The sequence below is a fragment of the Oryzias melastigma genome, unplaced genomic scaffold (genome assembly GCF_002922805.2).
Source record: "Oryzias melastigma strain HK-1 unplaced genomic scaffold, ASM292280v2 sc00333, whole genome shotgun sequence".
In the NCBI taxonomy this organism is placed as follows: Eukaryota; Metazoa; Chordata; class Actinopteri; order Beloniformes; family Adrianichthyidae; genus Oryzias; species Oryzias melastigma.
The window spans coordinates 65,773-78,658 of NW_023416934.1; the positions used below are offsets into that span (position 1 = coordinate 65,773).

The 12,886-nt window shown below is 41.2% G+C and overlaps 1 protein-coding gene across 1 annotated transcript; it reads right to left on the reverse strand.

Moving 5' to 3' along the window:
- Positions 1–1,682: 1,682 nt before the first annotated feature.
- LOC112139857 (gastrula zinc finger protein XlCGF8.2DB-like) lies at positions 1,683–3,322 on the reverse strand (the record flags this gene model as incomplete). Its single annotated transcript, XM_024262695.2, has 1 exon — positions 1,683–3,322. A coding segment is annotated over one exon (975 nt), but the record flags the coding sequence as incomplete, so codon positions are not given.
- Positions 3,323–12,886: the final 9,564 nt, after the last annotated feature.

A 12,886-nucleotide genomic window follows, 5' to 3' on the forward strand; every position in this document is an offset into this window, starting at 1 on the left:
CCCGACCAACAAGATGCAAAATTTACTGTCTGGAAAGAGAAGGGCATTAGATCGTTTTCGGTTTTATTCATTGATGGCCATTTTGCTTAATTTACACTGCTTAGCTCCAGATACAAAATTTATTTCGTTACATTCAAGTCAGACACTTTATTAAGGAATGTTGTCCATATCTTGACCTCCCTGATGCACACCCTCTCTTTGAGCACCTCTTGCTACCGTCTGATTCCAAGCATATCACATCTAAATTTGTGTCTTGTTTCACAACTGTGACCCCCTCTGACTCAATTAGAGAGGCTTGGGCTAGAGACTTGAATTGTGAGGTGCCTGTGTGTCTTTGGAAAGAGGTTTTGTCTAAAATTCACCGCTGCTCCATCAGCCCTCGACTCAGGTTGATTCAGTTTAAAGTTCTACACAGGCTGCATTACTCTAAAACAAAGCTATACAAATCTTCCCAAATGTCTGGATTAACTGTGATAAATGCAGTACATCAGAAGGTATGCTAGGTCATTTATTCTGGTTCTATCCATCTCTACATAGTTTCTGGTGTAGGATCTTTAAAAGTTTTTCAAACACATATGATAAAGATATTCAGCCCACTAGCCACCTGGTCATCTTTGGGTGTTCTTAACAAAGGTCCCAACTGCCAAGGAATATACAGAGAGGACTGCAATTGGGAACGGTGGTGGCCAAAAGGCTTGTAATTTAAACTGGAAATCAACAACTCCTCCCTCCTTTGAGAATTGGATGGCAGAGGTCATATATGCTATCCAGCTGGACAGGCTGCAGTTCTGCATATTGGGCTCACAGAGAGAATTCAACATCGTCTGGAAACCCTTTCTGGCCCACAACATCAAAAGTTGAACTAAAACATTAAGAAGCTGGACTCCAAGGGGAGAGGTACTGAATCTGAGGCACTCACAAATGTTATTTCACATTTCCTCCCCTGTATAAGTTGTGTCTGATTGCAACATACATTTCTGTATTCATTTTTATATCATTACTGTAATCTGGTAAACACATTTTTATTTTTTTTATTATTTTTTTTAGTCGCCTTTTTTTTCCTTTTTCTGTCTTTTTATTTTATACCATTTGTTTACTTTAACTTAAAATATATATACATAAAACAGGAATCACAAGGACACAAGACAAGAATGACAGTCTTTTATTATCCATCTCTTCCTAAATACATTTTTACTAAACCGTTCCTTCCTAAAACTGTTATCTGCTAACATGACTCCAAAAATTATAAACTAGAATTTTTTTAAATTTAAAGAATAGTGACATGTTCCCAAATCACATAAAAGCATTAGAGACAGTAAAAATAATTCTAGTGTTGTGATGGTAACACACAGACTTAGACAACATTGTATCTGCATAAACTACATTCAAAATGGTTAACCTAATAATATCACAAAAGTACAAAAATCTACAAATAAAAATCAACCAAGGAAACATGAACTTTATCAAAAATGTTGGTAAAATTCATAATAATTCATTAGATTAGATTGGATGACTAAATATGTGGGTATAATCATAAAAAACACAAAATGAAAACTCAAAATAAAACAATTGTGCTAACAGGAAGCTGTAGATGTATATTTAAACAAATCAAATTCAACAAGTTAAACATTTTTGTCAAATAATTCAATAAATGAAACTCATGATTATAGAATCATTACAAAATAAAATGCATCAATCCTTTATTTTGAGCAATGTGATCATAGTGGCTTATAGATGATAAACACCTAAAAATAGTCTTAGAAAATAAGAATATTATATCAAAATAATCAAAAAGGATGTTTTCAGCACATGTCAGATTTCAGAAAACTGTTCTTTTGTCTCCATTCAATAATTAATTGTTCCTCCTTTTCATTGAATGACTGCATCAATGTGGTATGGAGGCCATCAGCCTGTGGCTCTGTGTTCATGGAATAAAAGCTCAGGTTCATTTGATAGCTGACTTCCTTTTTGTGTCTGCTGTCTCATCTTCCTCTTAACAGTTCATAGATATTTTTATTGGGTTCAGGTCAGAGAAATTTGATAGTTGATGAAACACAGTAACTGATGTTTAGAGATAAACAGCTTTAGATTCCTTTAGTACAGAGAGAATGATAAAAGTATTACTGGAAATTAAAAGCAGAATATCCACACAGGTTGTGTGTAGACAGTTGTGTAAAAGTGATTTGGAATCCATTTTATTTCTACTGACTGAGACTGAAAGATAATTTAAAGCACAGTAAGGTCTTGGCAAGTGTTTGGAGTTATTCGGCATATTAGTGTGGTCCCTGTGGGGTTATACATATGATATTCACTTTTTTAAAAACTTAATTCTTAAAGATTTCATTTTCTAGATATCTCGGTAGAATTTTTTTCTAACGTAATGGGTTCTCATGTGTATTTTAAGATTACATTTTTGACTGAAACTCCTATCACATTCCTTGCACAAAAAAGGCTTTTCTCCTGTATGAGTTCTTATGTGTCTTTTGAGAGTAGATTCTTGACTAAAACGCTTATCACATTTTTTACACAAATACGGCTTTTCTCCAGTGTGAGTTCTCATGTGCTTTTTGAGAGTAGATTTATGTTTAAATCTTGTATAACAGTCTTTACATGAAAAAGGCTTTTCTCCTGTGTGAATTCTCATGTGTGTTTTGAGAGAAGATTTATGACTAAAACTTCTGTCACATTCTTTACACAAAAAAGGCTTCTCTCCTGTATGAGTTCTCATGTGTGATTTAAGATGAGATGCATAACTAAAACTTGCATTACAGTCTTTACATGTAAAAGGTTTTTCACCTGTGTGAGTTCTCACATGTCTTTCGAGGCCATACTTTCGATTAAAACTCGAATCACATTCTTTACATGAAAAAGGCTTTTCTCCTGTGTGACTTCTTTGATGTGTTTCAAGAGTAGATTTATGACTAAAACTTTTGTCACATTCTTTACACAAAAAAGGCTTCTCTCTTGTGTGAGTTCTCATGTGTTTTTTAAGATGAGATGCATCAATAAAACTTGTATCACAGCGTTTACATGTGAAAGGCTTTTTACCTGTGTGAATTTGCATGTGTCTTTTGAGGCCATACATTCGATTGAAACTTTTATCACATTCTTTACATGAAAAAGCTTTCTCTCCTGCATGAGTTCTCAGGTTTATTTTGAGATTTGATACACGGTTAAAACCTTTCTCACATTCTTTATAAGAAAAAGGTTTCTGTTCTGGGCAAGCTGTCGTGTGTAACCTGAACTGCTGTGGTTCTTCCTGTGTTTCTTCAATCTGTGTAGGTTCTTTTTCCTTCTCTTCCTCTTTAATCTGTAGAGGTTCTGGTTCCTCTTGTTCCTCTTTAATCTGTAGAGGTTCTGGTTCCTCCTGTTCCTCTTTAATCTGTTGAGGTTCTGGTTCTTCTTGTTCCTCTTTAATCTGTAGAGATTCTGGTTCCTCTTGTTCCTCTTTAATCTGTAGATGTTCTGATTCCTCTTGTTCCTCTTTAATCTGTTGAGGTTCTGGTTCCTCTTGTTCCACTCTTAAAGTCTTCTGCTGGTTGTAATGATTGTCCTCTTCACTCACATAATGCTGGGGGAGGACTGCAGGGACAAAGACAAAAAAGGGGACCTTTTATACTTTAAGGGTTTTTGTTAAGGATGCAATGATTCTTCGAGAATCAGTAAAAAAAAAAAAAAAATTCAGTCTCGTCAAAATTTTCATTGTAGCAAAAAGTTAAGAAATCGATTCAACAGCTTTCCATGCAGGCGCGTCTGTGTGTGTACGTGCTTACACACCGACAGCTCCATCAAGCGAACACTTTCAGTGAAAAGTCAATGCAACATCAGAATTTCTGGCCCCCGCGCGCGTTGCTACACAAATTTTAAAATCAGGTTGCAAGCTCTACGCACAAATTGCACACGCATGACAACGCACGAGTGTTCAGCCTGTGTCAAGGTGCTTACACATCGGCCACATGCAGAGCATTTAAGAACACGCTCCACGCGAGTTTATGAACGTGTGCTCAGCAGGTGTATCCACACTGGAGCAGAGCGCTCACACATATCTGCATTGAGGAGAATCTTCTTCTGTTGTACTTTTTTTAGCATTAAATATCCGTCATAAATCCCACACAATCATAAATCAAACTCCATGCAGGAAAGGAGAGTTTTGTGGGTGTAGGACAGTCTCCACGGCTGCTCCTCTACTCCTGTGTGCTGGTAAAACCTCTTCTCCTCGCTTGTGGGAGTATTCTTACGCCTCTGTGGCCTCTCCTACTCGCCTGTAAAAGTATCTTTACGCTCCTCAAACTAGTTCCGCCCCCTCGTGGAGGTCTGTGCATTTGTGAAGCTACTCCTGCACCCCCTGTGAAACTCAACATTGAAGGGGGGGGGGGAAACGTAAATACTACTAATCATTTGTTTATTATTCTTTATTGATTTATCATTTTTTAAACTTTTCTAATTATAAATTATGCAATTGTGCAAATGTAGCCCTTGTTTACTCTTGAATTATTTGAGTGGGCTATGGGTTCGTTTCTGTGTACTCTCATACTTAAGTGGACTGTATCACAAACTAAATATTATCATTAACTAATTGGGTTTAATTACATTGCTTAATCAATAACCAAAGTTTAATTATACGAAGAACAAACACAAGTGTATTAACCTCCCCTTTTATTAAAGTAAAATAAGAGAAAATAAACACAAATAAATAGCAGTTCACATTTTTACAGTGTATGTTCTTTTTACTTTAAAACAATATTTATATGAAGTCCCATAACAAAAACAGTTATAACTTAAACTAAAGCCGACATCTAATGTTTCCTAAGTTGCAGGCCTGATTTAATGCTGTGGTAGTTCCATCCAACACTCTAATAAATAAATATATAAATCTGTACCTCAGGTAAGAAATACTCCCACTACGTTCACTTGTGCAGTCCCTCAATGTATTTGTCTCTCTCAACAACGCAGGTTACCCAACCTGGCTGCAACATCAGCCATGGAGATCATGGAGGTCTCCGTGGCGAATGCGTTAGCTCGCATCTCTCCAGAATGCCGGCTTTTTATAGTTTTTTTTGCGTGTTTCCGTACTTTCCGCACTCCGCAGATGCCATGCTGGGCTGGCATATAACTGACAGGCACTACTTGACATTGCAGATTTGCACCATTTTGGATTTAACAGATTTATACTTTCGGATCTGCAACTCATTGTTCGCCCCGTGACCATCACTGCCATAAGGAAGGCTCCGGCTCGCCGGTTTCCTGTGAGCTAGCCGACCCGAAGAGAGTGCTTTGGACACGGTGCCACAAGAGAGGCAAGAGGGGAGGGCTCCACGCTAGGCTGAAAGCCCGTGCGGCGCGACTACCGCTGCCCAGCCTTCTGCTAGCTAACGTCTGGTCTCTGGAAAACAAACCGGACGAACTAAGAGCCAGGATTACAACACAGCGGGAAATACGAGAGTGCTCCGTTCTGATTTTCACTGAAACCTGGCTTTCAGGAAACGTCCCAGATTCCGCTGTTCAGCTACAGACGCACTTCATTCATCAGGGAGACTGGACACCAGCCTCCGCTAAGGTGAAAGGGGGCGGTGGTGTGTGTTTATCAACAACATGTGGTGTGAAGATTTACGGACTGGTCATAGGACTGCTCGTCTGATGTGGAGTTTTTGATGCTCAAATGCCGCCCGTATTATCTACCATGGGAGTTTACAGCTGTGTTTTTGGCCGCCGTCTACATCCCTCCGCGAGTCAATTCTACAACGGCACTCAGCAAGCTCCATGCCGTCATCAGCGCACTGGAGACGGCTCACCTTGATGCTGTTTTTATTGATGCGGGCCACTTTAACCAGTGCAATCTTCGGACCGTATTTCCCAAATATCACCAGCATATAAATACCCCCACCCGTGACAAGAACACCTTGGATCATGTATACACCAACGTAAAAGGTTGCCACGCAGCTGGTGAAGAAGGCTCATCAGCGGCTGTACTTCCTGAGGAGACTGAGGAAGTTCGGCATGTCATCAAAGATCCTCAGCAACTTCTACAGCTGCGTTGTTGAGTCCATCCTAACCAGCTGCATAACAGTGTGGTACGGCAGCTCTAAACGCCTGCAGAGAGCTGTGAAGGCTGCGTCCAAGATCACCAGGACTCCTCTGCCCTCACTGCAGAGCATCTACAAGCGCAGGGTCCTGAGGAGAGCTGCTTCCATCATCGGAGACCCCACCCACCCCTCTTTATGGCATTCAGAGTGAGCTGCAAAGTAAGAATTTCATTGTTCAAGGAAACACGTTTCTTTACTGTGCATATGACAAAAAACCCTTTGAATCTTGAACATTTATGCTAATCCAGCAGGTGCATGAGGAGTGGTCAAGCACACTCCAGCAGGTCTCCTCCTCCTCGCATGTGGATAGACAACAGGGTCTTCACAGTGCCATCTCAAGTCATCTGCAGATGTTTACCAGTCTGGCAACAAGCTTGATCAATCCGTGTAACTGATGGAAAACAGCTCTGTGATCTGTTTTCCTGTGATAGCTTAAGCTTAACTTCTGGTAGTCAGCAATAAAGAGCGCTTCTAAAGCTTCGTGTTGAAGCCACACGGTCCTTTACTACAAACCCAATCTTCAGGATAATTTACTTTAGCTTATCCGAGCCACAAACTACACAACGCCATCCTTTTTAACTCTTAGCACCCATAAAAATAAGCCAGTTCCGCTCCTGTGCCTTCCTTCTTCACGTAACTTTTTTCAGACCTTCTTTTCTCTGCACCTTCTCACATATCCCTCCGCCTCGCTCTACAAGTGATCAAGGATTACTTTAAACACAATCTTTTTCATATAATGTGCATTTAAAATAGTTCCCAAACTTCTGAAAACACACATTAACCATCAACACAAAATAGGTAAATAAATAACAAATGGGGGCTGCACGGTGGCGCAGTGGTTAGCGCTCTCGCCTCACAGCGAGAAGGCCCCGGTTCGAATCCCAGCTGGGACCTTTCTGTGTGGAGTTTGCATGTTCTCCCCGTGCATGCGTGGGTTTTCACCGGGGACTCCGGCTTCCTCCCACCGTCCAAAAACATGCTTCAAAGGTTAATTGGTGACTCTAAATTGTCCCTAGGTGTGAATGTGTGTGTGATTGAGGCCCTGCGACAGACTGGCGACCTGTCCAGGGTGTACCCCGCCTTCGCCCATCAGTAGCCGGGATAGGCTCCGGCACCCCCGCGACCCCGAAAGGGACAAAGCGGTCAAGAAAATGGATGGATGGAATAACAAATGAATTATTTTATCCTCTGCTTTATAATCACAAGCTACAAACCCTTCGAAACTTCAATAATCTGGGTTTCACAATTAAAGTTTGATGTTCCCATTTTTAAAAATCAAAAAGGAAGCAAACACATAGTGAACTTTTAAATCCATTTTCTATGAAAAGTTTTCTATCACGGGGGGGTGAAAACTCTAAAAGAGGAACTCATGAGGGACATGGAGCACAACATGAACAGAGTATGAAAGGATTTCAGTATTATGTCTAATTGTTTATTTTATTGAATTCTTTCTGTTAGTAGGAAAACCGGCAGTTAGATGTAAGGGGCAAAAATATCTTTAATTCATTGTGTTGGAAAAAAAAAAAAAATCGGGAACAAATTTGAAACAAGAATTGAAATCGTGACTTTAAAACTGTGAATCAAATCGAATCATAGCTTGATTGAATTGTTGTGTATTGACAAGCATCAAAAGAAAAATGTAAATCATCTTCTTTTAGAACTCCTGAATTTTAACTACAAAACAGTAACTTTTTTGTTCTCTTTCAAAGATAAGACAGTAAGAGACTTTGGTCTTTGAGTCTTCAGTTGGTCAAACATTTAATCAAGGAAACTCTTAAATTTACATAAAATGACCCACTTATGTGAATTTTAAGTGTTAATATATTTTTGTTAATGTAATTTTCAGTGTCAGGTAGGAACAGTCTGAGACGTGATTCTCTTTTCTTAAAACGTCTAAACACAGGCGTTAGCTCCATGAAGAAAGCAGAGACACATCGACAGCAGCTGAGAGTATGATCAGAAATCTGAAAGTCACTTCAAAGTTTGTTTACACATAAAAGGTTCTGTTGAACAGGTTTTAAATGTTCTAACAGAGCTACGCTTCATCCCAAGGAGTCATATGATCATACAGTACATGACAGCGCAGACATGGGCAAACTCCAGCCCACGGGCCAGATCCAGGCTGGACAGGGCTGTAGAAGGTCCTCAGCCCCTCAGCAGGACCAATATCTGCACCTTTGAGCAAGGCGGAACAGGCTGAGCACTGCTCGTGCCCTACAGAATGACCTCCAGAGGGCCACTGGTGTGAATGTCTCTACCCAAACCATCAGGAACAGACTTCATAAAGGTGGCCTGAGGGCCCCACATCCTGTAGTGGGCCCTGTGCTCACTGCCCAGCACCGTGGAGCTCTACTGGCATTTGCTCAAGAACACCAGAATTGGCAAGTCAGCCACTGGCGCCCTGTACTTTTCACAGACGAGAGCAGGTTCACCCTGAGCACCAGTGATAGACGTGAAAGAGAGAACGTTCTGCTGCCTACAACGTGGTTCAACATGACAGGTTTGGTGGTGGGTCAGTGATGGTCTGGGGAGGCATATCCATGGAGGGACGCACAGACCTCTACTGCCTAGGAAATGGTGCTCTGACTGCCATAAGGTATCCAGATGAAATCCTTGAACCCATTGTCAGACCCTACGCTGGTGCAGTAGGTCCTGGTTTCCTCATAATTCACGACAATGCCCGGCCTCACGTGGTAAGAGTATGCAGGCAGTACCTGGAGGATGAAGGAATTGAAACAATTGAATGGCCTTCACCATCCCCTGACTTAAACCCAATAGAACATCTCTGGGACATTATGTTTGGGTCCATTAGGCGCCGCCAGGTTGCTCCTCAGACTGTACAACAGCTCAGGGATGCCCTCACACAGATCTGGGAGGAAATGCCACAAGACACCATCCGTCGTCTCATTAGGAGCATGCCGCGTGCATACAAGCTGGTGGGGGCCACACAAGATACTGAAAAGCATTTTGAGTTGCAGAAATTAAGTTTTGGAAAAATGGACTAGCCCGCCACATCTTCATTTCACTCTGATTTTATGGTGTTATATGGTGTTATGGTGTCATTGTGTATACACATAATTATAAACTAATGGATATAAACCAATACCAGGGAAAGTGCACAGAAATTTGCTAAGTCGCTATATAGAGTTAGCCACAACCAGAAACAAAACAAGTGGTCAGATTCAAAACCAGAAATACGTCACACAGCTCCGTGTATAGAGTCCATTATTGTTTCAGTTTTATCATTTCATCATTAGGGGCCTCTGTGGGCCCCTAGAGACCCCCCGGCCCCCCTTCTGGGCCCCAGTGTGTTTGATTAAACAGCAGGAGATGGTGGAGCTTGTAAATTAGGTGATGGCGGCTGACACCAAGTTCTCCATGCAGAAAACCCCGGTCTATTGTTACTTAAAAACTTGATTTTCAATGTTTAGGGATTATTTCTGGATTAACATGAAATTGTATTCTGATGATGATCAATGAGTGTTACATATATGACACATGACGTTTGATTCATGTTACCGTTTACTGAAATCATGAAAGAATGTTTTATGAGAATATTCAATCATCAGTACGCAATTCACTTTAGTACTGTACAAAAATCAGCTAAACTGTAAAATGAAGAAACTAAGTAGTGGTGGAATAATAGAAGTTTGTTTCTTCCCTCTCCTGTTAAAGCAATTAAACTTGACTTTAGTTAATAATTAATACATCAAATATCACGTAAATGTGTCTGTTCTTTTTTAAATTCTCTAACCTTTAAATTCCTTTATTCTGTAATGAGTTTGTAAAATCTGTTTTTCTCGCCCTATTGTTCACAATCTATGCTAACTAGATCAATCATTCAATATTTTAAGATTTCTTTCGAAAAGTGTACCTATTGTTTTTCGTTATTATTAAATTAGAGAATTTTTGACCAGATATTTTTCTTATTGTTTTTTATGATCACATGACAGCACTGATCATTATGTTACGCTGCTATTCGAGGAAAAGGGAGAAATTGATGTTTAAGATGCACTTATACCATGGTCCGGGTGAATACTGGATTCTGATTGGCTGCTGGGTGTGGATTAAAAAGTTATATACCACGGTGATAAACCACACCTAAAGAAGAAGTTCCGGTCACACAGACCAAACGTTCAATATCACTGCTCAGGCTTCTTTAAAACACATTTTTCCTTCATCGTCTGGACAAAAATGGATGAACTTTCTCTCTGAACTGATGCTTTATTTAACTTATTGTAACGATTAGCATTTATATTGCTTTCTTTTTGTGAGGTAAATTAATATTGACAAATTAGTCAACCCTCAACCCCATAATGTTCAGCCTAACTTTGGTCATTTGTTTTTAAAATTGGTGATTTTTCCTTCTAATAAGACACACCACTCGGCATGAAAGGTGTAGTCTTCTGTCTCACCACAAGAGGGAGTTTCTGCTTTTAGAGCAGCTCAGAAGAGCGAACCTGCCATGAAATGAAACACAGACAGAAGCTGATGGTGTTCTGTTTATGTTCTAGTTGCTCACTGAAGGATTAACGTCAGAAAAAGGAGAAAAAAAATCCTCATTTGTCCGGGTCTCCCTTTCAAAAATGCAACACTTTATCGCTGCAGCTGAGGTCTGTAACGGCTTCAGGCTTCATGCCGCGTTCCATGTCAAGAATAAATATTGATTGTGTTGTGAGGTGAAACATTACTTTTTTTTGTGGTTGTATTTGCATGTTTTTGTTTGGGTTTTATGTTGTTTCACCTCTGAGACTGAATCCCAGATTGGACACATCTGGTTCTCAATCACTGAAGTCACAGCCCTGCCTGTAAAGCTGGAACCGGTAGTGAGGAGCCAGGGCAGGGATCGGCAACCCAAAATGTTGAAAGAGCCACTTTGGACCAATACAATAAAAAACAAATATGTCTGGAGCCGCATAAATTGAAACGCCTCATAAAAGTCTTAGAATGAAGGTAACACATGGAGAAAGTGTCAATTAATCACGTTTGTGATTGAACGATTATTTTTCCTGCTTCGTGTCCATGGGTCATGTAAGCCTCAATTTTGGTCTCATGACAAGCTAGAGAGGAATTGCAGCGTCAAGCTATCTAACAAAAGCTGAATAGCCTCATAATGATTGTAAAACCTTTTATTTTGACATCCCTCATGACACAAGGAGAGGGGGTCGTCATCAGTCTCTCCCTCATTCTCACTCCAGGTGCAGGAAGAATTCAAACATAACAGGACAAAATCATAAATGCCAAGAAATGTTCAACAGTCAGACAACAAAACAAATTGACGAACACCCAAACTTAAATCCAATTCCAGTCAGACAGGAAAAAGAATGGGTAACCCACAATTCCTTGCGCTGCCAGACCGACAGCAAGCCCAGCGTGTCTGAGATCATCACTACAATATGAATGAATTACAGTTTGTTTCATTGCTTTGATGAAATTAAAGAACTGCAATAAAGAAAAACGATTTTTGATGTTATTTTTATTTTGAGGATTTGAAAAAAAACACAAAAATGTAAGGTGCACCTTTAAGGTGCTTCCACACTCGCCGCGTTGGCGCGCAATCACACTTTCAATGAAGAGTCAATATAAACGCGTGCACACCTAAATTCCTGGTCTGCAAGTCTGGAGCGCGCGTGAGTTTTTTAGTCAGACATTTAAAAGGACAGAGTTGTGAAAACAAAAGTCTTCAGAAAGATTTGGGGGATTTTCAACACTTTTACTTTCGGTTCTCCCTGTTGTAGATGCAGATGAGCGCTAATGAACAGTAAAAATTCAATCGAAGGAGAATCTCCTCCCCGCCACGCACCGCAGGCGGCCGGTGTGTGAGACCTGCACATCGCCGCGCTCAACAGGTGATATCCACACCGGAGCAGCGCGGTCACGCACGCAGTGGAGGGAGGAGATTCTTCTTCTATTCTTCTTCTACTGTTCATTAGCGCTCATCTCATCTTGGTGTCATATTAACCTGACCGGACACAAACCGTAATGATTCATTTCTCCTTCGTGATCACGTTTGGCACTTCTGTGCTTTGAAGCAGACTCCGCCCACAAGCAGCTCCCAAATCCAGCTCCTTGATTGGTCACAGCTCTGAGCTGCTGCGACTGTGCGTGGAAATCTTGAACGGGATTGAAGATTCAGCGCGCTCAATGCGTGCCGATTTGTACGTGGAGCTCGCGACCCGACTCAAAAACCCGCGTAGCAATGTGCGCTCACGTGCGCTCCAGACGCACAGGCAGGAATTCTGCTGTGCGCGCGTTTGCATTGACTTTTCATTGAGGGTGTGGCTTGATTGCGCGCTGACTCAGCCGGCGTGGAAGCATCTACACTCATCTCACAACAACCGAAAAACGTAAAGGATGTTTGTGACATGTTTGTCCTCCAACAGAAACCATATTAAAATAAAAATAATATATTTCCCTCCAGCATTTTTTTTTTATTTTCAAACATTTTTGAAAAAGCGCCAATGAGCCGCAAGGTAGTGCCTAAAGAGCCGCATGCGGCTCCGGAGCCGCAGGTTGCCGACCCCCGAGCCAGGGGAAGAGAAGGTGGCAGCTGAGAGTGACTGACTGGAGGAGGCGCCGACACCCAGCGGTTCGCTGTGGCTGGAGGGGTTGCAGCAGAGACAGAGTCCTCTCTAAGACAAGGGACTGCGACGTACACGCAGCGGCAGGATGAGGAGCCCTGCCAGTGTGCGAGTACCCTTGTCCTGTACAGTGCCCCCCCTCACTCTGCAAAGAGTCAGTCCTGTCTGCTCCTCAAAACCTTGGATACTGGCAGGACCTTTATGTTGCAGGTGGACGTTTGG